At 44.6% G+C, this 27,777-nt stretch overlaps 1 protein-coding gene across 2 annotated transcripts in view; it reads right to left on the minus strand.

Annotated features, from left to right (window-relative positions):
• Window positions 1-15,749, minus strand: part of SHC2 (SHC adaptor protein 2) — a 61,172-nt gene extending 45,423 nt beyond the window's left edge. For both annotated transcript variants that reach the window (XM_087893657.1, XM_060681506.2), the window contains exons 1-2: window positions 15,056-15,749; window positions 4,694-4,764 (exon numbers count right to left, since the gene is read on the minus strand). In XM_087893657.1, coding sequence (XP_087749783.1) covers window positions 4,694-4,764; window positions 15,056-15,550 — 566 coding nt within the window. In that variant the 5' untranslated portion in view covers window positions 15,551-15,749. The remainder of the gene's footprint in view (window positions 1-4,693; window positions 4,765-15,055) is intronic.
• Between the last annotated feature and the right edge of the window lie 12,028 nt (window positions 15,750-27,777).

Genomic DNA, 27,777 nt, shown 5'->3' on the forward strand with positions numbered 1-27,777 from the left:
AAGGGCAATAACCCTGCTGACTCATCCTCAGTCTTAAAGGCTGGTCAGCTTTAAATCTTCATTACCCTGACAGAAGTAAATACCTTCCTTAAATGTCTGCGATACCTGATTACCCTTTGAAACTCTCCCACCTGCCTCCAATGCAGTGGTGAAATCCAAATTTTTTTACTACCGGTTCTGTGGGCGTGGCATGGCTTGGTGGGCGTGGCTTTGTAGGCATGGCAGGGGAAGGATACTGCAAAATCCCCATTCCCTCCCCACTCCTATGGGAAGGATATTGCAAAATCTCCATTCCCACCCCACCTCTGGGGCCGGCGAGAGGTGGTATTTGCCGGTTCTCCGAACTGCTCAAAATTTCTGCTACCGGTTCTCCAGAACCTGCTGAATTTCACCCCTGCTGTTGTGACCCAGGCCCACATAGTTGATATTAAATGCAAAACAGTTCCAAAAAACAAACAGATTTTATTAAAACAGCTGAGAATTAACTCATTCTCAGCATATTCTAAATTAAATGAAAGCAAAGTCCTCAAAACACCAGTCTTTAGTTTATCTCTGACCTTGGGATAATTAGGCAAACTGCCAAAGGCTTTTCTTGGCAACAGTTCAGGAACAGAAGAAATAACTACAGCCAAACAAGAAGCAATTCTCTCAACGGTTGTTTTCCGGCAAAGAGACCAAGAGCTGTTGCTGGTTTTTTAAGCCTTATGGGAGGGGCCAATCATCTCTTGGCCCTACTCCCGAGTTGTCCTCTTTGCTTGAGCTGCTCTTGCCTTCTGGCAGCTCTTCTCATACGTGCACTAGGAACAGGCTCCTCCTGTTCCTCTGCCTCTCTACTGTCAGCCTCTGGAGGCTCCGGAGTCCACACATCTCTCCCTGATGGCCCTGGCCCCTATCTCTGCTCCGACGCAGAGCCCTCATCCGGGCCTTCCCCAGCCTCCAGGACTGGCCCATGTTCTTCCTCAGCCTCATCGCTGTCCGACTCCCGCTGCCAGCTCCGCAGGCTGCTGGCGGACCACAACACCTGCTCCAATGGCTCAATATTGGTCTTTCCCCACCTATGAGGTCATTATAGGCATAGGACCCGGGTACCTTCGAGACTGTCTTCTGCCACCAATAGCCTCCCACCGACCAGTCCGTTCCCACAGAGAGGGTCTCCTCAGGGTGCCATCAGCCAAGTTATGTTGGCTGGCGACACCCAGGGGGAGGGCCTTCTCTGTGGGAGCCCCAGCCCTGTGGAATGAATTGCCCCCGGAAATACGTAAGATCTCCAACCTCCGGGTGTTTCGTTGCGCATTGAAGACCCTGTTGTTCCGCCAGGCAGGGCTGTCAATATAATAATTTTAAATTGGGGTATTTTAATTTTTAGGGTTTTAAATCGGCCAAATCTATTTAATTATTTTAATTTTTAATTATTGTTGTGTCTTGTGTTTTTAAATTGGCTGTACACCGCCCTGAGTCCTTCGGGAGAAGGGCGGTATAGAAATAAATTTATTTATTTATTTATTTATTTATTATTTCATCGGTCACATCCCCAATAACCCTTAAGAAAAAAGAAAAGGTTCCCCTTATTCAGGTGTGTCAAACTGGCGGCCCATGGGCCAGATGTGTCATGCGCAGGCCAAACACACACCCCAGCTCCACGAAGGGGAAAATCATCGCGAAACCATCACGTGACAGCAACATGACGCTGCGAGTTTGACACCCGTGTGATCTAATCAAATTTTGGGGACCCTGAATAGGAAGATTTCTGCAGGTGAGGCAAGAGAGGCTCACCTGGTGAGTCCAGAAACTGACAGCAGCTCTCCTCATTCTCTGTCAAACAAAATCTTTCCCACAATCTGCTGACTCTTGTGATCGCACTAGCACTTATATACCGCTTCACAGTGCTTTACAGCCCTCTCTAAGCAGTTTACAGAATCAGCCTATGGCCCCCAACAATCGGGGTCCTCATTTTACTGACCATGGAAGGCTGAGCCCACCTTGAGCCAGTGAGACTCTGGCAGCTGGCAGTCAGCAGAAGTAGCCTACAATACTGCATTCTAACCACTTTGCCACCACGGCTCGTAATAATAAAGCTAGCATGAAATAACTTGCCGTTAAGTTCAAGCAACTATCTCTTATAGGAAATTCTAGTTTAGTGACCAACTAGGTTTTTCCATCCCAGATTGTTGTTGTTGTGTTGCAAAGTCGTGTCCGACCTATCGCAACCCCACGGACAACGTTCCTCCAGACCTTCCTGTCCTCTACCATCCTCTGGAGTCCATTTTATTGGGACATATCAAATTGGCACAGACTTGGTGGAAAACCAGCTCTACGTTCCCGCTGGTTTTACACCCAATTAAAAGTAAAACTTTGTCACTTCCCCCCCAGAGTGTCCAGTCACATGGTCCAATCAGCATGTAGTCCAGTTGCTAGGTGACCCCAGTCTCCACCTTTCGAACACCTGCACGAACGTCCTTGACTCCCAGGGGAAAGAATTTTATTTAGGCTACAAACCCCAGCTATTCAGGCTGTGCCAGCCCTGAAGCAATGGGAAGAGAAACCTCCTTAGAGGAAAGCAACCAGGAAAAAATGGCCACTGTTAGGCCAGCTTCAGGATTGACACTGGGGTCATCCCCTTTTGCGACTTTCCCAGTCAGCTTCAGAAAAGCAAAGTCAATGGGGAAAGTTAGGTTCGCTTAATGTCCATATGATTCACTTAACCACTATTATAATTCCCTTCACAATCATGGCAAAAAAGATTTTTAAAAAAGATCCAAAAGTTGCGGAGGCTCCATTGTTGAAGGCTTTCAAGGAAAGATTGGACAACCATATATCTGGGATGGTATCAGGTCTCCTGCAATGGGCAGGGGGTTGGACTAGAAGACCTCCAAGGTCCCTTCCATCCAGTGGTGGGATCCTACCGGTTTAACAATTGGTTTGCTGAGCGCTCGCGCCAAACGCACGGTGCGTGCGCGTGCACAGTTTGCAGAAAACTGAACTTCTGCGTTGCTGAGAGCAAGGAAAACAGCTGAGGAGCGGCAATCCACTCCGCCGTGCCGATCAGCTGGGCTTCAGAAGCAGAAATATAGCTGAGTATAACAGAGGGGCAGGCAGGCAGGCCCATTTCAAAGAAAGAGAGAACCGGTTCGCTCATGGCTGAAAGTCGGAGCTAACGATTCGCCCGAACCGGTCCGAACCGGTAGAATCCCACCACTGCTTCCAGCCCTTGATTCGGTGATTCTTTAAAATCAGATGCTACTCACTTAACAACAGCCTTGCTCAGCAATGAGAATTGTGGTCCCAACTGTGATTTGTAAATTGGGGATTACCTATAAACAATCAGCGGATTCACTTCCCCATGCCATGGATAATGTCACCCAGCCTAATAATGGAACATAGACATAGATGTTCAGACGACCTAAAGGACCCATAAATTCAATCCTAAACTGTCTAATATATTATTTATTACAGGTAGTCCTCAACTTACAACTTACAACAATTGAACCAGACATTTATGTTGCTAAGGGAGACAGTTGTTAAGTGAGCTTAGGTAAAGGTAAAGGTTCCCCTCGCACATATGTGCTAGTCGTTCCCGACTCTAGGGGGCAGTGCTCATCTCCATTTCTAAGATGAAAAGCCAGCGCTGTCCAAAGACGTCTCCATGGTCATGTGGCCAGCATGACTACACGCCAAAGGCACACGGAACACTGTTACCTTCTCACCAAAGGTGGTCCCTATTTTTCTACTTGCATTTTTTATGTGCTTTCGAACTGCTAGGTTGACAGAAGCTGGGACAAGTAACGGGAGCTCACCCTGTTATGCGGCGCTAGGGATCCGAACTGCTGAACTGCCGACCTTTCAATCAACAAGCTCAGCGTCTTAGCCACTGAGCCACCGCGTCCCTTTTAAGTGAGCTTAGTCCCATTTAACCACAGTTTTGCCCCATTCTTGCCACAGTCATTAAGCAAATCACTTGCAGTTGTTAAGTCAGCAACACTGCCATTTTTCAGTTAGTAACACACTTGTTAAGTGAATGGGCTCTCTTTGCTTGTCCAAAGATCCCAAAAGGGGATCACACGACCCCAGGAGACTGCAAAAAGTGATCAATATGAATCCATTGCCAAGCATCCGAATTTTGATCACGTGAACGTGGGGATATACTGCAACGGTCGAAAGTGTGAAAAAAATGGTCATAAAGTCCCTTTTTTTCAATGCCGTTGTAACTTCGAACGGTCACTAAACAAAAGGTTGTAAATTGAGGACAATCTCTATCGGTAGAAACAGTCAAGGCTGGTAAGACAAGGGACCACATTTAAGCAGCCACGCAAATTCTATTCTTTCATGTGCCAACGAGGTTACCTAACCTGCTAGCTGTCTATGGAGATTCTCAGTCATCCAGGTCATCGTTGTCCCAAAGTTGCTTTTTCAAGAGGCAACTGGACTTCCTGTTTTTTTCTTTGGAGACGTTTCGCTTCTCATCCAAGAAGCTTCTTCTGGAGCTTCTGGAGGCTCTGGAGAAGCTTCTTGGATGAGAAGCGAAACGTCTTCAAAGAAAAAACAGAAAGTCTAGTTGCCTCTTGGAAAAAAAATCACCTTTGGGATTAACCTGGTAACGAAACATCTGCAGGAAGAGATCAGAGAAGACCAAGAGAAGATCAGAGAAGACCAAGAACCCAGAAAAGAAAGAAGAAGATAGAAAATGGGTACCTACTTGGTGACTTGTGTCCGGGTGTTAAAATCCAAAGATCTCATTGATCGCAGGATCTCAATACAACCCATATACTGGGAGAAAGAAAGAAAAGACAAAAGTAAATCCACAAGCATTAATTTTGTTGGAACAGCTAATCTGGTCCCACATTTCTCCACGTACCTTGTCATGGAGGTACATGTACCCATGTACCCAGCAGTGATGGGTTTCAAATTTTTTTACTACCGGTTCTGTGGGCGTGGCTTGGTGGGCATGGCATGGCTTGGTGGGCGTGACTTGGTGGACGTGGCAGGGGAAGGATACTATAAAATCTCCATTCCCTCCCCAATCCAGGGGAAGGATACTGCAGAATCCCCATTCCCTCATGTGAGGGGATCACATGACTCCAGGACACTGAAACTGTCTAAAATGTGAGTCAGTGAGTCATTCAGACGCATCTGAATGTAAATCACGTGACCATGGGGATGCTGCTACGGTCATAAGTGTGAAAAACGGTCATAAGTCACTTTTTTCCCTGCTGTTCTAACTTTGAATGGTCTCTAACCAAACTGTTGTAAGTTGAAGACTACCTGTAGTTTCAACAGCTTCAATATCTAAAACAACTTTTCCAAAATGATACCTCCAGATAAAGAAATCCCAGAATTCCCACCCGCACTATTTTTGCTGGGTGGAATTCTGGGAATTAGAGTTTCAAAAAACATGGCACATAAGATTGGGAAAAAATAGCTTTTAGCCTTCAAGCATCTAGTTCCATGTTTCTCAACCTTGACAACTTTAAGACAGGTGGACTTCAACTCCCAGAATTCCCTAGGGTTTTTTTTTTTTTTTTGCAAAAAGTTTTTTATTTTTTTTCCAAACATACAAATTACATCTTTTCAGAACAGAGCTTTGATCCGGTCATCAATTTGTTCAATTTTTTGTCATCTTTAACAAAATTTTATCTATTCTATTTTGCCATAACACTTATTTTTTAATCTTAAATCACATATTCAACTAATACCATCTTAAAAAAAATTAACACATATTTACTTAATCCAAACAGTTACCCTTCTATTAACCCACCTTAAATCTTAATTCAATTAATAACTCATAATACATTTCAATACATTTCAAACATATTTATACTTCATAATGCACATTAAATCTTTATTCCATAATTACTTTATCGAATTTAAATCTTATCTTTAATCTTAAAAATATAGTAATTTAACATTTAAACATAGTTCTTAATTCAAATAATGCTATTTAATGCAATTTCCCAATTATCCCAAATTCTATCTATTAAACCATGCCATTTATATAACACCAATTAAGTAATTTTTGTTTAAAAATCATAATCATATATTGTTTCAATTTTCTTTTCTTTTTTACTTAATTCTCGACCTTGGCCATCATAAGATTGGTGGACTTCAGCTCCCAGAATTCCCTAGTTATATTGTGTAGTTTTTCAACTCCCAGGATGCTGGCTAGGGAATTCTGGGAGTTGAAGCCCACCAATCTTATGATGGCCAAGGTCGAGAAACACTAACCTAGCTCAGTTCTGTTGCATAGCCCATGGGTGCACCCTAGGATGAAATCCTGGTTTAATGGTGGTCAGCTGATTTTGCCAAGCAATGAAGATAAAAATTAAAATCCTTTGTTTTCAATTGTCGGTCTGCACAGTTTGTCATAATGAGTAAATATAGCCTGAGCTTCAAGCTGGTCTAACATTTTTGCTATTAAGGTTTAATCCCTGATTTCCTCAATCGAATTTCAGAGCTACATAGCACCCCAGTGTGATTGCTGGGAATTAGCAAGGCAGGTTGTGTCCTCCTTTCACAATTCAGCAGCTGTCACAGGGAAGCTTTAAAACTGTTTTGCAATTCACGGCAAACAAAATAAAAACCTTACAAATCATCAGCTTTTGTTTTCCCAGGGCTGCAATCTGCTTTATTTTGTATTCCATTTTTTTTTTACAGTATTTATTTATCCGTTCTGCTTGATCCCAGCCAAATGAGCAATGTAAATCAGTGTCAACATCATCAGTAAAATGTTAAGATTTCCTCGAAAAGCAGGAAAACATCATAACAAATGATAAACAAAAACAATAGATGGCTTTGAAGTTTAGAACCACAGTTGTAAAATATCCAGGGAAACCAGGGGAAAGCTTGAAAGATTTAATATCTTCTTAGAAGACACAGTCTGCTGGTGGCTCAGCAGACTGATAGCATTGTGATTAACACCAACTGTCTGCAATTACAAATAAGTTCGAATCTCACCAGGCTCAAGGTTGACTCAGCCTTCCATCCTTTCTAAAGTAGGTAAAATGAGGACCCAGTTTGTGGGGGCAATAAGCTGACTTTGTATAAAATATGCAAAAGTATGAAGGCTATTGCTTAACACATTATAAGCCGCCCTGAGTCTCCGGAGAAGGGCAGCATATAAATCAAATTAAAAAAAAAAAAAGGAGCAAACCGAGAAAATTCCATAAAATGGTGATTGTTGGTTGAAAAGACCCTTCCCCAAGAACCATTTTGAGGGGTCCCAGGTGGAAAAGCCTCTCAAAAAATTTGAAGGGATGATCTGAATATATAGCAGAAGACCTGCCATTTTCAGATAGTCCTCGATGTACAATCGTCGCTTAGCATCATTCAAACCTACGATGGCAACCAGCAACATCCTGGACCCCCCACCTAAAGTTACTTATGACCTAGTTTTGAAGTTCCAATGATGTGTCCACATTTTGGGCTCTCGGCAATCTGCCTTCATGACTAAAGTAGTAAAGTGGGCCTAGAATTCACAGTCTCCTGGTGATGGGCCCAAAGTCACTCAGCCAGCTTTCATGCCTAATGTGGGACTAGAACTCACAGATCCTGGTTATTGACCCAAAGTCACCCAGCCAGCTTTCATGCCTAATATGGGATTAGAACAGGGGTGGGTTCTAAAATTTTTTACTACCGGTTCTGTGGGCGTGGCTTATTTTGTGGGTGTGGCTTGGTGGGGGTAATGTGAGTGGGTGGGCATGGCCAACTTTTTTTTTTTTTACTTTTAAAAGCATTTTTTCTACAACCTCAAGAGGTTGCAGAAAAAAATGATTTTAAAAGCCTCTGACGATCAGGCAACTCAGCTGGGATCGCCAGAGGCTTTTAAAGGCATTTTTTCCCCCTACAATCTCTTCAGCCGAAGAGGTTGTAGAAAAAATGCTTTTAAAAGGCTCTGACGATCCCAGCTGAGCCGCGTGATCATCAGAGGCTTTTTTTTTACTTTTAAAAGCATTTTTTCGGCCGAAGAGGTTGTAGAAAAAATATTTTTAAAAGTAAAAAAAAAAAAAAGCCTCTGATGAGGTGGGCGGGGTAAGCGAGCGGCGACCGGGCCGGGGACCAGTTCAGGGGCGTGGCCAGCCAATGTTATTACCAGTTCTCCGAATTACTACAAATTTTTACTACCGGTTCTTGCGAACCGGTGCGAACCGGGAGCAACCCACCACTGGATTAGAACCAGTGGTGGGTTGCTCCCGGTTCTCTCCAGTACTTTAGAAACTGGTAGTAAAAGTGGCAGGAGGCTCCACCCACCCGCCTGGACATCATAATTGACAATCTGCACATGTGCAGAAGCTTCTGCACACGTGCTCCCATTGCGAACCGGTAGTAAAGGTAAGTAGAACCCACCGCTGACTAGAACTCACCGTCTCCTGGTTATTAGCCCAAAGTCACCCAGACAGCTTTCATGCCTAAAGTGGGACTAGAATTCATCATCTCCTGCTTTTTAATCTGGTGCCTTGACCATTAGGCCAAACTATTTCTCAATAAATGAAACCTTGCTGATCCCCAAATATGTATGTATGTATGTCAGAGGTGGGTTTCAGCAGGTTCTGACCACTTCTGGAGAACCGGTAGCGGAAATTTTGAGTAGTTCGGAGAACCGGTAAATACCATCTCTGACTGGCCCCACCCCCATCTATTCTCTGCCTCCCGAGTCCCAGCTGATTGGGAGGAAATGGGGATTTTGCAGTAACCTTCCCCTGGAATGGAGAGGGAATGGAGATTTTGCAGTCTCCTTCCCCTGCCACACCCACCAAACCATGCCATGCCCACCAAGTCACGCCCACAGAACCGGTAGTAAAAAAATTTGAATCCCACCACTGATGTATGTGTGTATGTATCAGTGGTAAGTTGCCCCTGGTTCGGGCCGGTTTGCAAGAACCGGTAGTAAAACCTGTGGGAGGTTCCACCCACTGACTCGGATGTCATCAAAGATAATAATAATAATAATAATAATAATAATAATAATAATAATAATAATAATAATAATTATTATTATTATTATTATTATTATTATTATTATTATTATTATTTTATTTCTATACCACCCTTCTCCCGAAGGACTCAGGGCGGTGTACAGCCTATTTAAAAACACAGACAAAACAACAATGTAAAATTTAAAATAATTAAATAAATTGGCTCAAATTTAAAACCCCAAAAAATTTAAATACCCCAATTTAAAACTATTGTGTTGATAGTCCGGCCTGGCGGAACAACAGGGTCTTCAGCGCACAGCAAAACACCCGGAGGTCGGAGATCTTACGAATTTTCGGGGGCAGTTCGTTCCACAGGGCTGGGGCTCCCACAGAGAAGGCCCTCCCCCTGGGTGTCGCCAGCCGACATAACTTGGCCGAAGGCACCCTGAGGAGACCCTCTCTGTGGGAGCAAACTGGTCGGTGGGAAGCTATTGGTGGCAGAAGACGGTCTCGGAGGTACCCGGGTCCTATGCCATGGAGCGCTTTAAAGGTGGTAACCAACACCTTGAATCGCACCCGGAAGACCACTGGGAGCCAGTGCAACTCGCGCAGGAGGGGTGTCACATGGGCACAACGGGTTGCGCCCATAACCACCCGTGCGGCCGCATTCTGGACCAGTTGGAGCCTCCGAGTGCTCTTCAAGGGGAGCCCCATGTAGAGAGCATTACAATAGTCCAACCGGGAAGTAACAAGGGCATGAGTGACCATGCGCAGGGCGTCCCGATCCAGAAAGGGCTGCAACTGGCGAATCAGGCGAACCTGATAAAAGGCCCCCCTGGCCACGGCCGTCATATGCTCTTCTAAAGACAGCCGCGCGTCCAGGAAGACACCCAGATTGCGAGCCCTCTCCGTGGGGGGCAAAGATTCACCCCCAATAGTCAGCGATGGCACCTGCTGACTCTATCGGGGCGCCGGAAGCCACAGCCACTCAGTCTTGGAGGGGTTGAGTCTGAGCCTGTTCCTCCCCATCCAGACCCGCACGGCCTCCAGGCAGCGAGACATCACATCAAGGGCATCGTTGGGGTGGTTTGGGGTGGGGATGTACAGCTGAGTATCATCAGCGTACAGATGGCACTTCACCCTAAAACCACGGATGATCTCACCCAGCGGCTTCACATAAATGTTGAACAGGAGGGGCGAGAGGACCGACCCTTGCGCAGAAGCTTCCATGCATGTGCAAAAGAGCGCGTGTGTGGGCACGATGTGAACTGGTAGTAATGGTAAGTAGAACCCACCCCTGGTATGTATATGTATATGTATACACACATACATACACACACACACACACACAAATACTGATATTTTCCCCACACAATAACTTCAAAAAATATTTACCTTTTTTTTCCAATGCAATTCATTCTTCCCAAAGTTTTCAAAATGATTTTAGTGCTGAGGTCTAGTCATATTGAACTCTTCAAGAAGGAACTGAAGCTCTGCCAATCTGCAGTCAATGCCCTCTATTGTTTTGCACCTAATGGCTTTACAGTAATTTATAAATCATTTTTATACAGAGGCAAAGTCCCAACTCTATTAAACCAGAACTGAAATGAAACCCCTTTTGTGCATTTTGATTGTTAAGTAATCTCATCTTGCCACTGTTCATAAGAAAAGAATTTTAATGTTTCACATCTTAAGTTTTTATTCTCTGTACTACAGATCAGGCATCTCCAAACTTGGCCACTTTAAAAACTTGTGAACTTCAACTCCCAGAATTCCTCAGCCAGCAAGAGTGGCTAGGGAATTCTGGGAATTGAAGTCCACAAGTCTTAAAGTCGCCATGTTTGGAGAACCTCTGCTACAGATACTACTACTATTCCTGCAGTTTTTAGTTTCTTTAAGTCAAAATCTTATTTGTTTTTTGTTTCTTTGCTTGTTTACTGGATTTCTGTGATTGCCCATCTCACTAATACAGGTAGACCTTAACTTACAATACTTTGTTTAGTGACTGTTTGAATCTACAACGGTGCTGAAAAAAGTGACTTATGAACCTTTTTCACACTTACAACCGTTGCAATATCCCCATAGTCACTTGATCAAAATTCAGATGCTTGGCAACTGAATCATATTTATGACGGTTGCAGTGTCCTGAAGTCATGGGATCCCCTTTTGCGACCTTCTCACAAGTGAAGTCAATGGGGAATTCAGATTCACTTAACAACCATGTTACTAACTTAACAAATGTAGTGTGTCAGAGTGCGCACAGTGTGACTATTTTTAGACAACCCAGGAGCAAAATACAGTAAACAGAGGCCTTTCAAATAATGGTTTATCTACAAGGAATATATACATACATGTACTAGGCAAAGTCAGGCAATCAATCATCAACTACAGCATGGAAGCACACACGCGAGAGAGTACCGTATCCAGCGGTGGGATTCAGCCAGTTCGCACCACTTCAGGAGAACCAGTTGTTAACTTTCTGAGCAGTTTGGCAAAGTGGTTATTGGAAGAAATCATTAGGGCAGAGAACCGGTTGTTAAATTACTTGAATCCCACCACTGGATATAACATTAATAAAGAATACCAGGTAGAGCATTTTAAGTTATTCTTATGTTATTAAAAAAAGAAGTATAAATTCCTGAGTGCAATGCAGATGGTTTCACTATGTTATTAGAATAGAATGGAATAACAGAGTTGGAAGGGACCTTGGAGGTCTTCTAGTCCAACCCCCTGCCCAGGCAGGAAACCCTACATCACTTCAGACAAATGGTTATCCAACATCTTCTTAAAAATTTCCAGTGTTGGAGCATTCGCAACTTCTGGAGGCAAGTTGTTCCACTGATTAATGGTTCTCACTGTCAGGAAATTTCTCCTTAGTTCTAAATTGCTTCTCTCCTTGATTAGTTTCCACCCATTGCTTCTTGTCCTGCCCTCAGGTGCTTTGAAGAATAGTTTGACTCCCCTGAGATATTAAAACACTGCTATCATGTCTCCCCTAGTCCTTCTCTTCATCAAACTAGACATACCCAGTTCCTGCAACCGTTCTTCATAAGTTTTAGCCTCCAGTCCCCTAATCATCTTTATTGCTCTTCTCTGCACTCTTTCTAGAGTCTCAACAACTTTTTTACATCGTGACAACCAAAACTGAATGCAGTATTCCAAATGCCTTACCAAGGCATTATAAAGTGGTATTAACACTTCACATGATCTTGATTCTATTCCTCTGTTTATGCAGCCCAGAACTGTGTTGGCTTTTTTGACAGCTGCTGCACACTGGTTGCCCACTAGGACTCCAAGATTCCTCTCACAGTTACTACTATTGAGCAAGGTACCACATATACCACATATTATTGTCTGCAAATGTTTAAAACAAAGCAGTTTGGTTATAATATATATTTTTGCAGTCTATCGGCACCGATTTGTAGTTCACAGCCGAGTACATTCACAAGCAAGGGACCCATCTAAATCTCTCTCTGTACTTTTTCTGGAAGAAGACCGGAGAATATCTTCTCCAGAACCTTACACTAAATTAAACTTAAATATTTACTTTGTTGGGATTAAACCCATGTAAATAAATGGAGGAGTGAACACTTAGAATCTACTAGATTGGATGACGTATAATTCAACTGCCAACACATGACCCTTTTAGATCCCAAGCTAGCCAATGACCAACTCTGACCACAAATTGTTTTGTTTTGCTGTTGTGATGTCAACGTGTGCTGTGCGCGGAGGATTTCGCTGTCCAGCTGGTGAAGGAACCAGGAACACTTCGGCGCGTTCTTTCTTGAAATCTTATTGAACAAGGAATGATTGATAATCTCTTCCTGAGCCAGGCCAGATGAAGAAGTGAAGAGAACTCTGAAGGTTTACTAGCCCAATTTAACTGTCAACATAAATTACCCTTAAATTAATTAAGAACAAGGGGTTAGCTGTGCAATTCCATCTGCTAATTGATTTAAAGATGTTCTTTCCAAGCGAGGCATGAGGAGACTGTCACACGATTCTCTTTTATTCACATTTTAGCCCTGCTTTCTGACCTTGCCTTTATGATTAATCAGAATACAGCTGGAAGGGATCTTGGAGGTCTTCTAGTCCAACCATTTACTCAAGCGGGAGATCCTATACCAGTGATGGCTAACCTTTCTGCCATCACTTGCCACGAGTGGGGGGGGGGGCAGGGGAGGTTTGCGCGCATGCGTGGCCACACCCATATTTCTATGTGGCCCGCCCTGTGCATGCACACGCCCCCCCCCCCGCTCTTGGCATGTGATGACCCGTTTTTCTTTCTCACCTGGCTCCAGATCCTCTCTATGCATCTGGGGAGGGCGAAAACAGCCTTCCCCACTCCCTCGGAGGCCTGAAACGGCCCATTTCCCAACTTCCAGTTGGACAGGAAGTGATGTTTTTTGCTGTCCCCAGCCTCCAGAGTCTCCCGGAGCTAAGCTGGCGTGCCAGGCGACATGGCTCCGTGTGCTGCCTGTGGCATGCGTGCCATAGGTTCGCCATCACGGTCCTATACCATTTGAGACAAGTGGCTTTCTAGTCTCTATTTAAAAACCTCCAGCAATGAAGCACCCACAACTTCAAGAGGCAAGCTGTTCCAGTGGTTAATTGTCCTCACTGTTAGGAAGTTCCTCCTTAATTCCAGGTTGCTTCTCTCCTTGGTTAGTTTATTTACATCCATTGTTTCTTATCTGATGCTTTGGAAAATAAATTGACCCCCTCTTCTTTGTGGCAGCCTCTCAAATACTGGAGTACTGCTATCATATCACCCTTAGTCCTTCTTTTCTCTAGACTAGTCGAACTCAAATCCTGCAACTGTTCTTCATATGTTTTAGTCTCCAAGCCTTTATTCATCTTAGTTCCACTTTTCTGCACTTTTTTCCAAAGTCTCAACGTCTTTTTTGTCATGTGGTGACCAAAACTGGATGCAGAATTCCAGGTGTGGCCTTACTAAGGAGTTTATTTACAGTTTACAGAGTGGTCTGCAAATTTTAACAGTAGCATGGTTGGAAGGGACCTTGGAGGTCATCTAGTCCAACCCCCTGCTCACGCAGGAGATCTGTACTAGGGATTCGAACCGCCGAACTGCCAATCTTTCTGATCGACAAGCTCAGTGTCTTAGCCACTGAGCCACCTCAGTGTCAGGCTAATGATCCTTTCTCCTTCAAGGTTACCCAATATCACACACACACACACACCCCACACTCTAATTGGTCTACCCAATCCTCCCAGTTTCCAAAATAACTCTTGAAGATGCAAACAAGCGATCTTGGAATCCATAACTCAAAGGGAAACTGAGATAGGCTTCCTATCCTGTATTCAGCACCATCAAAATCTATAGATGCCCCCTCCCCCTTACTTCTTAACACCGATCTGTTCAAGATGATTGCAAGTAGGTTTATATTCCGCTTCTCATTCCATTCCAGGCCAAAACACCAACCAAAACAATGACGGGACAATGGGATCAGCTCCTAACCAGAAGGTCTGGAGTTTGAATACGCTCAGAATATTCTGAATTTGAATATTGCTCAGAGTATTCATTCTATTCCCTCCTGCCTGGAACCCGTGAGAACAAATTTTCACATTTCAGGGGCCCAAAAGTGGAGGAAAAACTATATCCCAGATTGCCTCTGAGCATCTGCAAAGAGCCATTTCCAACGATCTCGGAGAGATGGAGAGGGCATCGTGTCACCAAAAGCCCACCTGAATAGTTAATCGATTTAATTTATTTTAGTTATTTTTAACTTTTATATTATATGTATCTTAATTTCGGCTGTTCACCGCCCTGAGTCCTTCAGGAGAAGGGCAGTATATAAATTTAAATAAATAAATAAATGAATGAATGAATAAATAAATAAATAAATAAATAAATAAATAAATAAATAAATAAATAAATAAATAACAGGAAGTGTAGAAAGCAGTAAAATAATTACACTAAATCAAAGGCCAAACGCTTCCCGTTTAGGGATTGACGGACAGGACTAGATTTGGGGCCATCTACTCGGTAGACCTACTTGCTAAATGTGGCAAGCCTACCCCAAAATCCGCAGAACCCCAAACAAACATTAAATAGACCGCAGGCCTCACCAAGCCAAGATAGCTCAGCTGCTTCATTTGATCATTGGAAAAGACAAAAGGCGACTCACCCGGACGATGTAGGAGACTCCGGGGCCTAAAACTCTGTCATCCGGATGCAGCCAACCTTGGACCGGTTTACTGATGAAACTCCCTTTCCGGCTCCACTCCTCCCCGGGGGCTCGGGGCCCCGGGGCCCGAGATGTCTTCCTGCCCCCGGCCGTCCCTCCTTTCAGCCTGCCGCAGGGTGTGGCACAGACCGGTTCGCAAGCACTGAGGACGGCAGCCAGGCCTGACCCCGAGGCCGATGAGGGCACCGTGACACCCTCGGCCTCTGCCAAACTGCCGGTTTTGACCGATGCCGAGAGATCTTTGCTGGCACTGGACGGGCTGCGGCTGAGAAAGCCGGACGGGCCGGAGAATTTCCATTGGGGCATCTTTGGGAGGAGGGTGCAAAAGGTGGTGACCACCTCCTGTTCCTCCCCCAGGGGAGATGGGGGGCTCAGGGTGGCAGCAGGGGGGGCTGGGGAAGAGAGAGGGGTGGCCGCGGTGACCTTGCTGCTCATGGCTGGCTTCTCGGAGGGCGTCAGCGAGTGAGGATCATACTTGGATTCTGTCAGCTTGCCCTGCTGTGGATGGTCTGGCTAAGTGGTTTTAGAGTGCTCAGATGACTCTTCTGCTCCGGCTCGCCTATCATCCCTGCCACAGCACATCAGTCGTCGTTCCGTCCCCCCACCACCACCTCCCCTCCCAAGCCTAGAAACAACCTCCCACCCCCACCCCCATCCCCTTGGGAAGATCAGTTCACACTATGATGTAATGGCACTGTGGTTTCTCAAGCCCCCACCCCCACCCACCCACCCACCCCCCGACCAACTGCTGCACACACTCGGACGGACACAACGAACGCCGAGATTCCTTCTCCGCTGGGATGGCTGCCCATCTTCCTTGCAGAGATGGTGTAGCAGAGAGTGTGTGTGTGGGGTGGGGGTGTGTGAGAATATGTAACAGGCAAAGAAGGAGAGGGGGAAATGCTATTTTGGTTTTGAGGAAACATTACGAGGGAGGGAGGGAGGGAAGGAAGAAACATGGATGGGTGGATGGATGGATGGATAGATGGAAGCAGTGAATGAAGGAAAGAAGAGAAGAAGGGAAGGAGGGAAGAAGAGAGGGAGGGAGGGAAGAAAGGAAACATGGATGGATGGATGGCTAGATGGAAGCAGTACAAAGGAAAGAAGGGAGAGGGAGGGGAGGGAGGAAGGGAGGGAGGAAGGAAAAGGAAGGGAGGGAGGGAAGTAGGGAGGAAGGGAGGGAGGGAAGAAAGGAAACATGGATGGATGGATGGATGGATGGATGGATGGATGGAAGCAGTGAATGAAGGAAAGAAGGAGAGAGGAAGGGAAGGAGGGAGGGAGGGAAGAAAGGAAACATGGATGGATGGATGGATGGATGGATGGATGGATGGAAGCAGTGAATGAAGGAAAGAAGGAGAAAGGAAGGGAAGGAGGGAGGGAAGAAAGGAAACATGGATGGATGGATGGATAGATGGAAGCAGTGAACGAAGGAAAGAAGGAGAGAGGACGGGAGGGAGGGAGGGAGGGAAGGAGGAAGGAAGGAAGTAGGGGGGAAGTAGGGAGGGAGGGAGGGAAGTAGGAAGAAGGGAGGAAGGAAGGAAGGACATTCAAATTGAGTATTAGGCTTTAATTTATTTTTCTGCCACCTTTATGCACTCTTCAACCCAGATGGCTTCCCAGGAGCTTTACAAGTCAGGCTGACATTTACAAAACCACGCTCAGAGAAGGAAATCTAATAAGAAAATAAAAGGCTAAAGCCAAATTTAGATGAGAACCAAATTAACCCACATTCATCTTAACGATTTCAGGTGTCAAGGCCTGTCGCACACCTGGCAAAATCATTCAGAAAGCAACAAAGCCGGCAGCCTTTTGCATCCCCATGGGAAGCCTCCAGTTAGGAAATGCCACAAGCAATCTTTGCAATCTCAGCAGGCCCACCCTCCATGTTAGCCCCTTTCCTTCCCCACGGACCCTTTAAGACATATGGACTTCAACTCCCAGAATTCCTCAGCCTGCCATGTCCTTCCTTCCTTCCTTCCATCTTTTCTCCCTCCCTCAAAACCAAAATTGGGGAATTCTGGGAATTGAAGTCCATGTGTATGAAAGTTGCGAAATTTGGCAACCCCTGCTCCAAGGCATCTGCTGAGGCCTTCATTCATCAGGGGCACCAGAAAACCAACATTTTCTAAAGTTCATGGAACTCACGATGTGTCTAATCATCATTTGCGTCCCCAGGAATCTGCGTAGCCGTGACTGCTTCATCGTGTCACCATCAAACTCAATTTAGCAGCAACTGCCTAAAGTAGACATACTTGAAAAATAATAAGTTATTCGATTTATATACAGGTTGTCCTTGACTTACATTTATGACAGTAGCAATGTCATTTATAATCAGAATTTGCGGCCTTCCCAGCCAGCTTTCAACAAGTCAATTGGAGAAGCTACATTTAGTGAACAATCACATGATTCACTTAATGACGCAGTTAAGATGGTCACAAAATCAGGTCTGATCATATGATGTCTTGCACGGGTCTACGATGGAAATTCTGGTTCCAACTGTAGTCGTAAATTGAGGACTACCTGTTGAGAGCCAGGAGTCCAGGCGGTTCAAATGACTTTATAGTTTTATTGCAAGCTTAAGCTCTCTACAAGAATCTGAACTACTAACGGTCAAAGCAAATTGGTGGTAGATAAGGAATTCACAGTAGGCTGTGGACTTGTGGGCATGAAAAGAATTGAGACTGATGATGTGCTTGACTCCTCCCTCAGGCTCAGTCTGGTCATCTCCTACAATACCTGTACTACCGGACTCCCAGCAATATCTAGCTGATTTACAATTGTTAAAACGTTAAAAAACAAAGGATAATAGGAAAAAAAACCCTGCAAAACAGCATAGGAGAGAAGAACAGGGTAAGGGGGAAAAATAAACCCAGAAGGGAGGAAGAGAGGGAGGGAGGGAGAGAGAGAGGAAAGAAGGGAAGAGGAAGAAATTAAGAAATTAAGGGAGGGGAGAGAGGGAGGGAGAGAGGGAGGAAGACTACCTGATCTGTTATCATGCGTATGCAGGCAGGCCAGCATGTATGAAAAGAGGGTCTTACAAGTGAAAGGCCAACTACAGCTTTAATCTGGATTTTGATTTAACTCAGATTTTGATTTTATCCAGATGCAGATTTGATGAGGGAGGGAGGGAGGAAGGCAGGGAAGGAGAGAGGGAAGAAAGACATGAAGGGAGGGAGGGAGATGGGGAGGGAAGGAAGAAAAAATAGAGTGAAGAAACAAGGAAGGAAGGAAAGAAAGAAGGAAGGAAGGAAAGAGAGAAGAAAGGAGAGAAGAAATTAAGGGAGGAAGGAATGGAAGAAGGAATGGAGAGAGGGAGAGGGGGAGGAAGAAGAGAGAAGAAAGGAAAGAAGAAATTAAGGGAGGAAGGAGGGAGGGGAGGGAGGGAGGGAAGAAGGAAGAAGAGAGGAAAAAGGAAAGACGAAATTAAGAGAGGGAGGAGGGTAGGAGGGATCAAGGAAGGAGAGAGAAGAAAGAAGAGAAGAAATTAAGGGAGGAGGGAGGAAGGAATGGAGGGAGGGAGGAATGGAGGAGGGAGGGAGGAAGAAGAGAGAAGAAGGGAAAGAAGAAATGAAGGGAGGAAGAAGGGAGGGGGAGGGAAGAAGAAAGAAGAGAGGAAAAAGGAAATAAATTAAAAGAAGGAGGGAGGAAGGGAGGAAAGAGAGAGAAGAAAAGAAATTAAGGGAGGAGGGAGGAGAGAGGGAGGAATGGAGGGAGGGAGGAAGAAGAGAGGAAAGAAGAAATTAAGGGAGGAAGGAGGGAGGGAGAGGGAAGAAAAAAAGAGAGGAAAAAGGAAAGAAGAAATTAAGAGAGGAAGAAGGGAGGGAGGGAGGAAGGAGAAAGAAGAAAGAAGAGAAGAAATTAAGGGAGGAGGGAGGGAGGAATGGAGGGAGGAAGGGAGGAAGAAGAGAGAAGAAAGGAAAGAAGAAATTAAGGGAGGAAGGAGGGAGGGAGAGGGAAGAAGAAAAGAGAGGAAAAAGGAAAGAAGAAATTAAGAGAGGAAGAAGGGAGGATGGAAGGAAGGAGAAAGAAGAAAGAAGAGAAGAAATTAAGGGAGGAGGGAGGGAGGAATGGAGGGAGGGAGGAAGAAGAGAGAAGAAAGGAAAGAAGAAATTAAGGGAGAAAGGAGGGAGGGAGAGGGAAGAAGAAAGAAGAGGAAAAAAGAAAGAAGAAATTAAGAGAGGAGGGAGGGAGGAAGGAAGGAAGAAGGGAGAAGAAAGGAAATAAGAAAGGGAGGGAGGAAGGGAGGGAGGAAGGGAAGGTGTATCAATCCTCTTCTCCAGACTTTCTAAAGCAGCCTCACCATCTGTTCCCCTTTAGCTCCTGGGGGACATGAGATGCGATACTTGGTAAATGAGATCGTGTTTCCCCTGTGAAGTGGTAACTGCGAAGCCATTCTAAGCCCTCCGCTTTGGAAGCCTGCTTATCCTTCAGTCACACCTTGCTTTGTCCACAAGGATGACATAATTAGTGCGAAGCCGCTTGGCTCCTCTTCGCCCACTAGGACAATTTTTTCCACTGCAAAACTGTTCATTAAAAGAGAAAGGGACCAGAAATGCTTCGGAAATGCTTCACTAACTCCTCCGATCTCTTCTTCCTAATAGGCTCTGAATTATACTCGGGGGAGTAAAGATGCCACAGACATGGTGAGAGGCCACCTGCTTGAAGGTCAAGCAACATGTTAAATATCAAATTCAGAATAGAGCTGGAGGGAACCTTAGAGGTCTTCTAGTCCAACCCTCTAGTCAAGCAGGAAACCTATACCATTTCAGACAAATGGCTATCCAGTCTCTTTTTTTTTTTAATTTTTTTTTTAAACACGAACAAACATACAACGTATATACATGTAAAAACACGTACATATACATTAATACAATACACACACAAAAAAAGGAAGTCTAACACGACCTCAGTGCCTTCCGCCGTGCCCTTAAAACCTTCCTTTTCCAACAAGCCGGGCTGGCCTAATTCTTTTTAAGTGTTTTTAATTGTTTTGTTTATTGTTTTAATTAATGGGGCCAAATTTATATATATATTTTAACTGTATTTTAATATTTGTATTTGATGTTTTTATTTGGCTGTTCACCGCCCTGAGTCCTCAGGGAGAAGGGCGGTATACAAATTCAAAAATAAAATAAAATAAATAAATAACTCCTAAGAAGCTGTCGCATCGGTGGTTGTTTTCTAATTTACCTGTTATTTCTTTATTTAGAAGTTTGCATTTCTGCTTGTTTGTGCCTTAACGTAATTATGCATTTCTAAGCATAGCTTTCTGCAAATCATAGTAACTATTCATAAATACCATCCTACTGTTTTCCTCATGTGCCGATTTCTGTACTCTTATTTAAGTTTCCTAACATCTTTTTTTTTTTTTTATTTGATTTATATGCCGCCCTTCTCCGGAGACTCAGGGCAGCTTACAGTGCATTAAGCAATAGCCTTCATACTTTTGTATATTTATACAAAGTCAGCTTATTGCCCCCACAATCTGGGTCCTCATTTAACCTACCTTAGAAAGGATGGAAGGCTGAGTCAACCTTGAGCCTGGCGAGATTTGAACCTGCAGAAATTGCAGGCAACTGTGTTAATAACAGGGTGCATTAAACCACTGTACTACCAAGGCTCCTTGGTTTTACTGGCCCTATCCTTCCCTCCAGCCATGAGTACCATCTTTGCCAAACTATATAGTAATCAGTATCTTCCTTCTCTTGGAGCTCTTTAGTGAGTCTATCCATTTCTGCACATTCGGTTATTTTTGCAATTACTTTTGCTTCTGTTGGTCGTAGTTCGGATTTCCAATTTTGGGCGTACAATATGCGTGCCGCTGTCAAGATGTGGATGATAAGATATTTTATCTCTTTAGTATATTGTGCTGTAGTCATTCCAAATAGAAAAAAATCCGGTTTCATTTCGACTTTTTGCTTAGTTATTTCTTCAATCATTCTCTTAATTTCTTGCTAGTAGTGTTGTGCCTTTCTACAAGACCACCAGAGATGACCCCTTTTGCGACTTGCATTTCCACTGGTTAATTGTTCTCATTGTCAGGAAATTTCTCCTTAGTTCTAGGTTGCTTCTCTCCTTGATTCGTTTCCACCCATTGTTTCTTGCCTTGCCTTTTGGTGTTTTGGAGAATAATTTGACCCCCTCTTCTTTGTGGCAACCCCTCAAATACTGAAATGCTGCTATCATGTCCGCCCCAATCCTTCTTTTCTCTAGATTGGCCATACCCAAATCCTGCAACCATTCTTCCAATGTTTTAGTCTCCAGGGGCCTTTCATCATCTTAGTTGCTCTTCTCTGCACTTTTTCCAACATCTTTTTTTGTAAGGCGGTGACCAAAACTGGATGCAGGATTCCAGGTTTGGTCTTAGTAAAGCTTTATGAAGAGGTATTAATACTTCACGTGATTTTTGATTCTACGTTTAGAATCTGTATCAGCTGCATTAACAGCCGCCAAGAATTCAAAGAATAATAACTGAAAGTTTACTATGGTTGGCAGAATGCCCAGAAGCAATTTGCAGGAAGCTGATACGCAAGACAAGAGACGAAGGTATGTGAACTAAGTTGTTCCCTGCAAATTGCTTCAGTCAGCGTTCCTCCTTAAACAGGCTAAGGGAGTGGCCAATTAGCCCCAAGCCTTACTCTCGAGGAGACCTCCTCCTGAGGAGCCACTCCTGCCTTTTAGCAGCTCTGCGCGCCCGTGCATCGAGAAGAGGCTCCTCTTCTTCGTCCTCATCACTTAAGGGAGCTTCTGGAAGTTCTGAAGGTCCTGGCTGAATCCCCGCCTCTGGCACCACATCTTCTCCAGCCTCCTCATTATCTGACTCGAGTGCCAACTGCACAGGCTGCTGGCGCAGCACCACACCAGCCTCCTCGCTGCCTGAATCAGCTACTAGCTGCACAGGCCGCATACGGGCCACAACACAACCACAATTGAGCCCAAAATCTGTTGTTAAGTGAGAAATTTGTGGAGTGAGTTTTGCCCCCTTTTATGACGTTTCTTGCCACCGTTATTAAGTGAATCACCACAGTTGATAAGTTAGCAACATGGCTGTTAAGTGAATCTGGCTTCCCCATTTATTTTGCTTGTCAAAAGTTGGCAAAAGGAAATCACGTGACCTTGGGACCCTGGATCCATGGTCATAAGTATGAGTCAGTTGTCAAGCATCTGAGTTTTGATCACGTGACCATGGGGATACTACAAAGGTTGTAAGAGTGAAAAACGGTTGTAAGTCACTTTTCCCAGTGCCGTTGTAATAATAATAATAATAATAATAATAATTTTATTTCTATACCGCCCTTCTCCCGAAGGACTCAGGGCGGTGTACAGCCAATTTAAAAACACAAGACACAACAATAATTAAAAATTAAAATAATTAAATAGATTTGGCCGATTTAAAACCCCAAAAATTTAAAATACCCCAATTGTAACTTTGAACGGTCACTAAATGAACTGTTGTAAATGGAGGACTACCTATACCCCCCTCCACAGAGATCCAAATAGTGTGATCCTGCTGTTCTTTCGTCAAGCATTAAAGATTGGTTGTTTCCCTCAGATTTGGGGCTGGAAAATTAAGGGTTTCCCATTGGTTGATTGGTTGGTGTGTCTAGTTCCAGCCCTCAAACTAGAAATGGGCTGATTTTAGTCACTGAATGTAAATTATACTGGTTGTTCTAAACCTTTATTGCAGTGGTGAAATTTGAATTTTTTTTAGTACCAGTTCTGTGGGCGTGGCTTGGTGGGCTTGGCAGGGGAAGGATACTGCAAAATCTCCATTCCCACCCCACTCCAGGGGGAAGGATACTGCAAAATCCCCATTCCCTCCCCACTCCGGGGAAGGATACTGCAAAATCTCCCTTCCCACCCCACTCCAGGAGAAGGGTACTGCAAAATCTCCATTCCCTCCCCACTCCAGGGGAAGGATACTGCAAAATCTCCATTCTCACCCCACTCCAGGGGGAAGGATACTGCAAAATCTCCATTCCCACCCTACTCCAGGGGAAGGATACTGCAAAATCTCCATTCCCACCCCACTCCAGGAGAAGGATACTGCAAAATCTCCATTCCCTCCCCACTCCAGGGGAAAGATACTGCAAAATCTCCATTCCCACCCACTCCAGGGGAAGGATACTGCAAAATCTCCATTCCCACCCACTCCAGGGAAAAGATATTGCAAAATCTCCATTCCCACCCCACTTGGGGGCCAGCCAGAGGTAGTATTTGCCGGTTCTCCGAACTACTCAAAATTTCCGCTACCAGTTCTCCTGTCAGAACCTGCTGGATTTCACCCCTGCTTTATTTTGTATTTTGTCCCTGTTTGGTTTTAGTCCTTCATGCGCTAATTGGAATCCCCAAGCAAAAGAGGCAGCTACGTTTTAAATATTTATATTTAAATAAACAAACCCGTGGTCTTTTGTTCACTTGTGTCTCAGCCTTAGCCAGTTAATGCATAAATCATTTTCAAAGCTGCTAAGGCAAATGGGAATACAGAAAGTTTAATTGCTTAAAGGGAGCTGCATTTTCTAGTCCATGAAATGCACACAGAAATACAATCTAACAACAAAGAGAACAAAAACATCAGAGAAACAAGTTGCGGACCTCTAACACTGTTTGAGTAAACAAGTTCCTCATTTTACAAAGGCACAATACAAATCTGACAGCGAAAAACAAACAAACCACGTAACCCGGTTTTATGCTTATTTAAATAAACATAATTGAAAAGAATATTACCATTCTTTACTTTGTGCTTAAGCACCAAACAGAAAAAAAAGGAAATGCCAGTTTAATTTCGCCGTACAACAATGTTAAGAAGACACATTAAAAACCAAGGCAGCCTAAGGGAACAGGGAAACCCCAAAGAGGTAAATGTATACAGCAAAAAATAAATATTGTAGATAAATTAGGCCGTACAAAACGTACTAATAATATATGTTACAGTTTTATTTATTTATTTATTTATTGGTTCGATTTATATGCCGCCCTTCTCCGGAGACTCAGGGCGGCTTACAATGCGTTAAGCAATAGCCTTCACACTTTTGTATATACCTGCTTAGTGGGGCTTTCGGGGGCCCCTAAGCGGTGTTCTTTTTTTTATACAAAGTCAGCTTATTGCCCCCACAATCCGGGTCCTCATTTTACCTACCTCGAAAGGATGGAAGGCTGAGTCAACCTTGAGCCTAGTGAGATTTGAACTTGCAGTAACTGCAGGCAGCTGGTGCTACTTAACAGCACTTTAGTCTGCTGTGCCACCAAGGCTCTTGATGTTTTATGATGTTCTTGTGGGAATTACAAATTTTGATTCCCAGTGAAAATATATAGTAATATGGGTCTAAGACTTTTCACCTCGGTCTCTTTGCCTTGCCTGTTTCACCTTAAAGGTTTTTGCCTCTGCGTTATAACCACAAACTCTTCTCCTCGGCTGACCCGTCCCCAGTCTTTTGCCACAGCACATCGGCCACGGCCCCTATGTCCCAGTCCCTTTGCCAGGGCCCAGTCGTCGAAGTACATTTTGCATTGGGCTTTTGGCCTCCCAGGACAATTCACAGCCAGCGACACTTTGGACAAAGGAGGGGGTCTCTTTCTTTCTTTTTCTTTCTTTCTTTCTTTCTTTCTTTCTTTCTTTCTTTCTTTCTTTTTCTTTTTCTCTCCCCTTTTTTTCTTTTCTTTCTTTTTCTTTCTCTCCCACTCCCGCTCTTCTCTTCCCATTCGGGGTGATGGATTCCTCATCCTTTACAGCCCCCCACTCACCTCAGCAGCCTCGGGAGGCTCTGAACTGAAAGGCGAGCAGCTTGTGGCGATGCGAACCAGCCCTTGTTGTGGCTCCATTGCCTGAGCCTGGGCTATCGACAGATGCAGACTCTGAGAGTGAGGGAGAGGAGTTGGCAAGGCCTCCCTCTCCAAGACCCTCCTCTCTGGCAATGCCTCCGGAGGGCACCGAAGGCCAAACGATAGGCTCAGAGCCAAGCACGTCCCCGCAGCCACAGGTGGACAGCGACGAAGAAGATAAGTGCTGGCTGGACCCTCGACAGCGGCGCAGGGAGAAGCATGCGCAGCAGAGGGGAAGGCGTGCCAGAGATTAGCTGAGTCACTGGACCACACCCCACAGGGTAATGTGGGTGTGGTGGCACGTTCAGTTTGTGACGAGCAAAAACTAGAAATAATCCATGATCTCTGCATTACTGGACTTTGCCTGCTTTATCGGACTGCATTTGGATTAATCCTTGTATTGTTGAAACTCTGCCTGCTTTATCGGAATGCTTGCAGTCTAATCTTTGTTTTGTGTGAGTCAAGTCTGAATTGGCAGCTAGCCACTGGGTTGCTGCCAGCTTTATCTTCAAAGAATTTTGTCGTGTGGCTTATTAACTCTGGGCTGTCCGTGGGGGTGCGTGCATGGTACGGGGACAGAACAGCCCTTGTCTCAGGAACTTTGGACAAAGGGGGGGGTTGTTGGCCCTCCTGAGCCTCCCTCTGAACTGCAGCCCTCGCTCTTCCACTCCCAAAACCCCCGAGTCCCTGCACTGATTGGCTGGATGTGAATTGTCCAGGGGGGCCAAAAGCCCGACACAAAATGTACTTTGACAAATGGGCCCCGGCAAAGAGACTGGGACGGGACATAGGGGCCGTGGCTGATGTGCCGGGGGTGAAAGACTGGGGGCGGGTCAGCCGAGGAGAAACGTTCGTGGCTAATAACGCAAAGGCGAAAACCTTAAGGTGAAACAGGCAAGGCAAAGAGACCGAGGCGAAAAGTCCCATTCCGTAGTAAGGAGCCTTGGTGGCGCAGCAGACTAAAGCCCTGTTAAGTAACACCAGCTGCCTGCAATTACTGCAAGTTCGAATCTCACCAGGCTCAAGGTTGACTCAGCCTTCCATCCTTTCGAGGTAGGTAAAATGAGGACCCGGATTGTGGGGGCAATAAGCTGACTTTGTATAAAAAAAAAGAACACCGCTTGGGGAGGGGGCCGAAAGCCCTACTAAGCAGGTATATACAAAAGTATGAAGGCTTTTGCTTAACGCATTGTAAGCCGTCCTGAGTCTCCGGAGAAGGGCGGCATATAAATCAAACCAATAAATAAATAAATAAATAAATAAATAAATAAATAAATAAATAAATAAATAAATAAATAAATAAATAAATAAATAATATTGATAAAGATGGATAAATGTTGATTAACTAAAATATGTGGTATGAATTCTATGCTATGTTTAAGTTACCCAACTGAAGCACCAAAGAAATGATTGTAATCAATAAATCAAAGTAAATTTAAATAGTAAAGCACTGTATAAATGCCAGAGAAGCTTGTCATCAAGACCACCGTCACCAATCAGAAGATAATAACAATAGTAATAATAATAACATCTATACCAACAGAAACACCAATTATTGACATTCATCTACTCCTACATAGGTAACAGATTAACAGAATTGGAAGGGATCTTGTAGGTCATCTAGTCCAACCCCCTGCCCAAGCAGGAGACCCTACACCATTTCTGACAGATGGCTGTCCAATCTCTTCTTAAAAGCCTCCAGTGATGAAGCTCCCACAAGTTCCGAAGGCAACTTCTGTTCCATGGGTTGATTTTTCTTATGGTCAGAAAGTTCCCCCTTATTTCCAGGTTGAATCTCTCCTTGTTCAGTTTCCATCCATTATTCCTTGTCTGGCCTTCAGGTGCTTTGGAAAAGAGCTTGACCTGCCTCCTCTCTGTGGCAGCCCCTCAAATATTGGAAGATGCTATCCTGTCTCCCCTGGTCCTTCTTTTCATTCAGTTAGACATACCCAGTTCCTGCAGCCGTTCTTCCTATGTTTTAGCCTCCAGTCCCCTCATCATCCTGGTTGCTCTTCTCTGCACCCATTCTAGAGTCTCCACATTTTTTTTATAGTATGGTGACCAAAACTGGATGCAGTATTCTAGGTGTGGTCTTACTAAGGCTTTATAGAGTGGTATTAGTACCTCCCTTGATCTTGATTGAATCCCTCTGTTAATGCCATTTAGGATTGCATTGGCTTTTTTGGCTGCCACCGCACACTGCTGGCTCATACTCCTTGACTATGACAAAACTCTCTTAATAACCATCTTGCTTAAGAACGGAAACTTCTTAGTTTCAGAGGCTCAGTTCTGGTTATAAGTAAAGGACCGCCTGTGTCGTCATCTATAATGGCAAAAGTCACAATACTCTTTAAAATCTTTGACCAACCACCTTAAAAAGAAAACCTCTCATTCCAATTTTAAATTCATTTTAAAACTCTCAACATTTCTCAAAAAAATGTCTTCTCTATCATCAGAATTCATTCTAATATTTCATTAAAATGGGAGGATTCTTTCTTTCAAGTTAACTGTACTTTTCTGAGTATGAGCTGCACTCCCCCTCCCCCGCTAAAAGTGGGTGAAAATTGTGGTGCGTCTTATACACCGAATGTTGCCACCCTTTGGCCGTTTTTGGGCTCTGCGTGTCGCGTTTTCGGCCTCCTGCACACCCCGTTTTCGACCCGTTCCAGGCTGAGGGGATCGCCACAGCACATCACCGCTGATCGCCGCCTCTGCAATTAGCTTTTTCAGCGTCCGCGCATCGCGTTTTTGGCCTCCGTCCATCACATCGAAAATGTGATGTGCAGAGGCCAAAAACAGGCCATGTGGAGGCCGAAAAAGCGACGTGTGGAGGCCAG

The sequence above is a fragment of the Pantherophis guttatus genome, chromosome 1 (assembly GCF_059756535.1).
Source record: "Pantherophis guttatus breed Tessera chromosome 1, ASM5975653v1, whole genome shotgun sequence".
Classification (NCBI taxonomy): Eukaryota; Metazoa; Chordata; class Lepidosauria; order Squamata; family Colubridae; genus Pantherophis; species Pantherophis guttatus.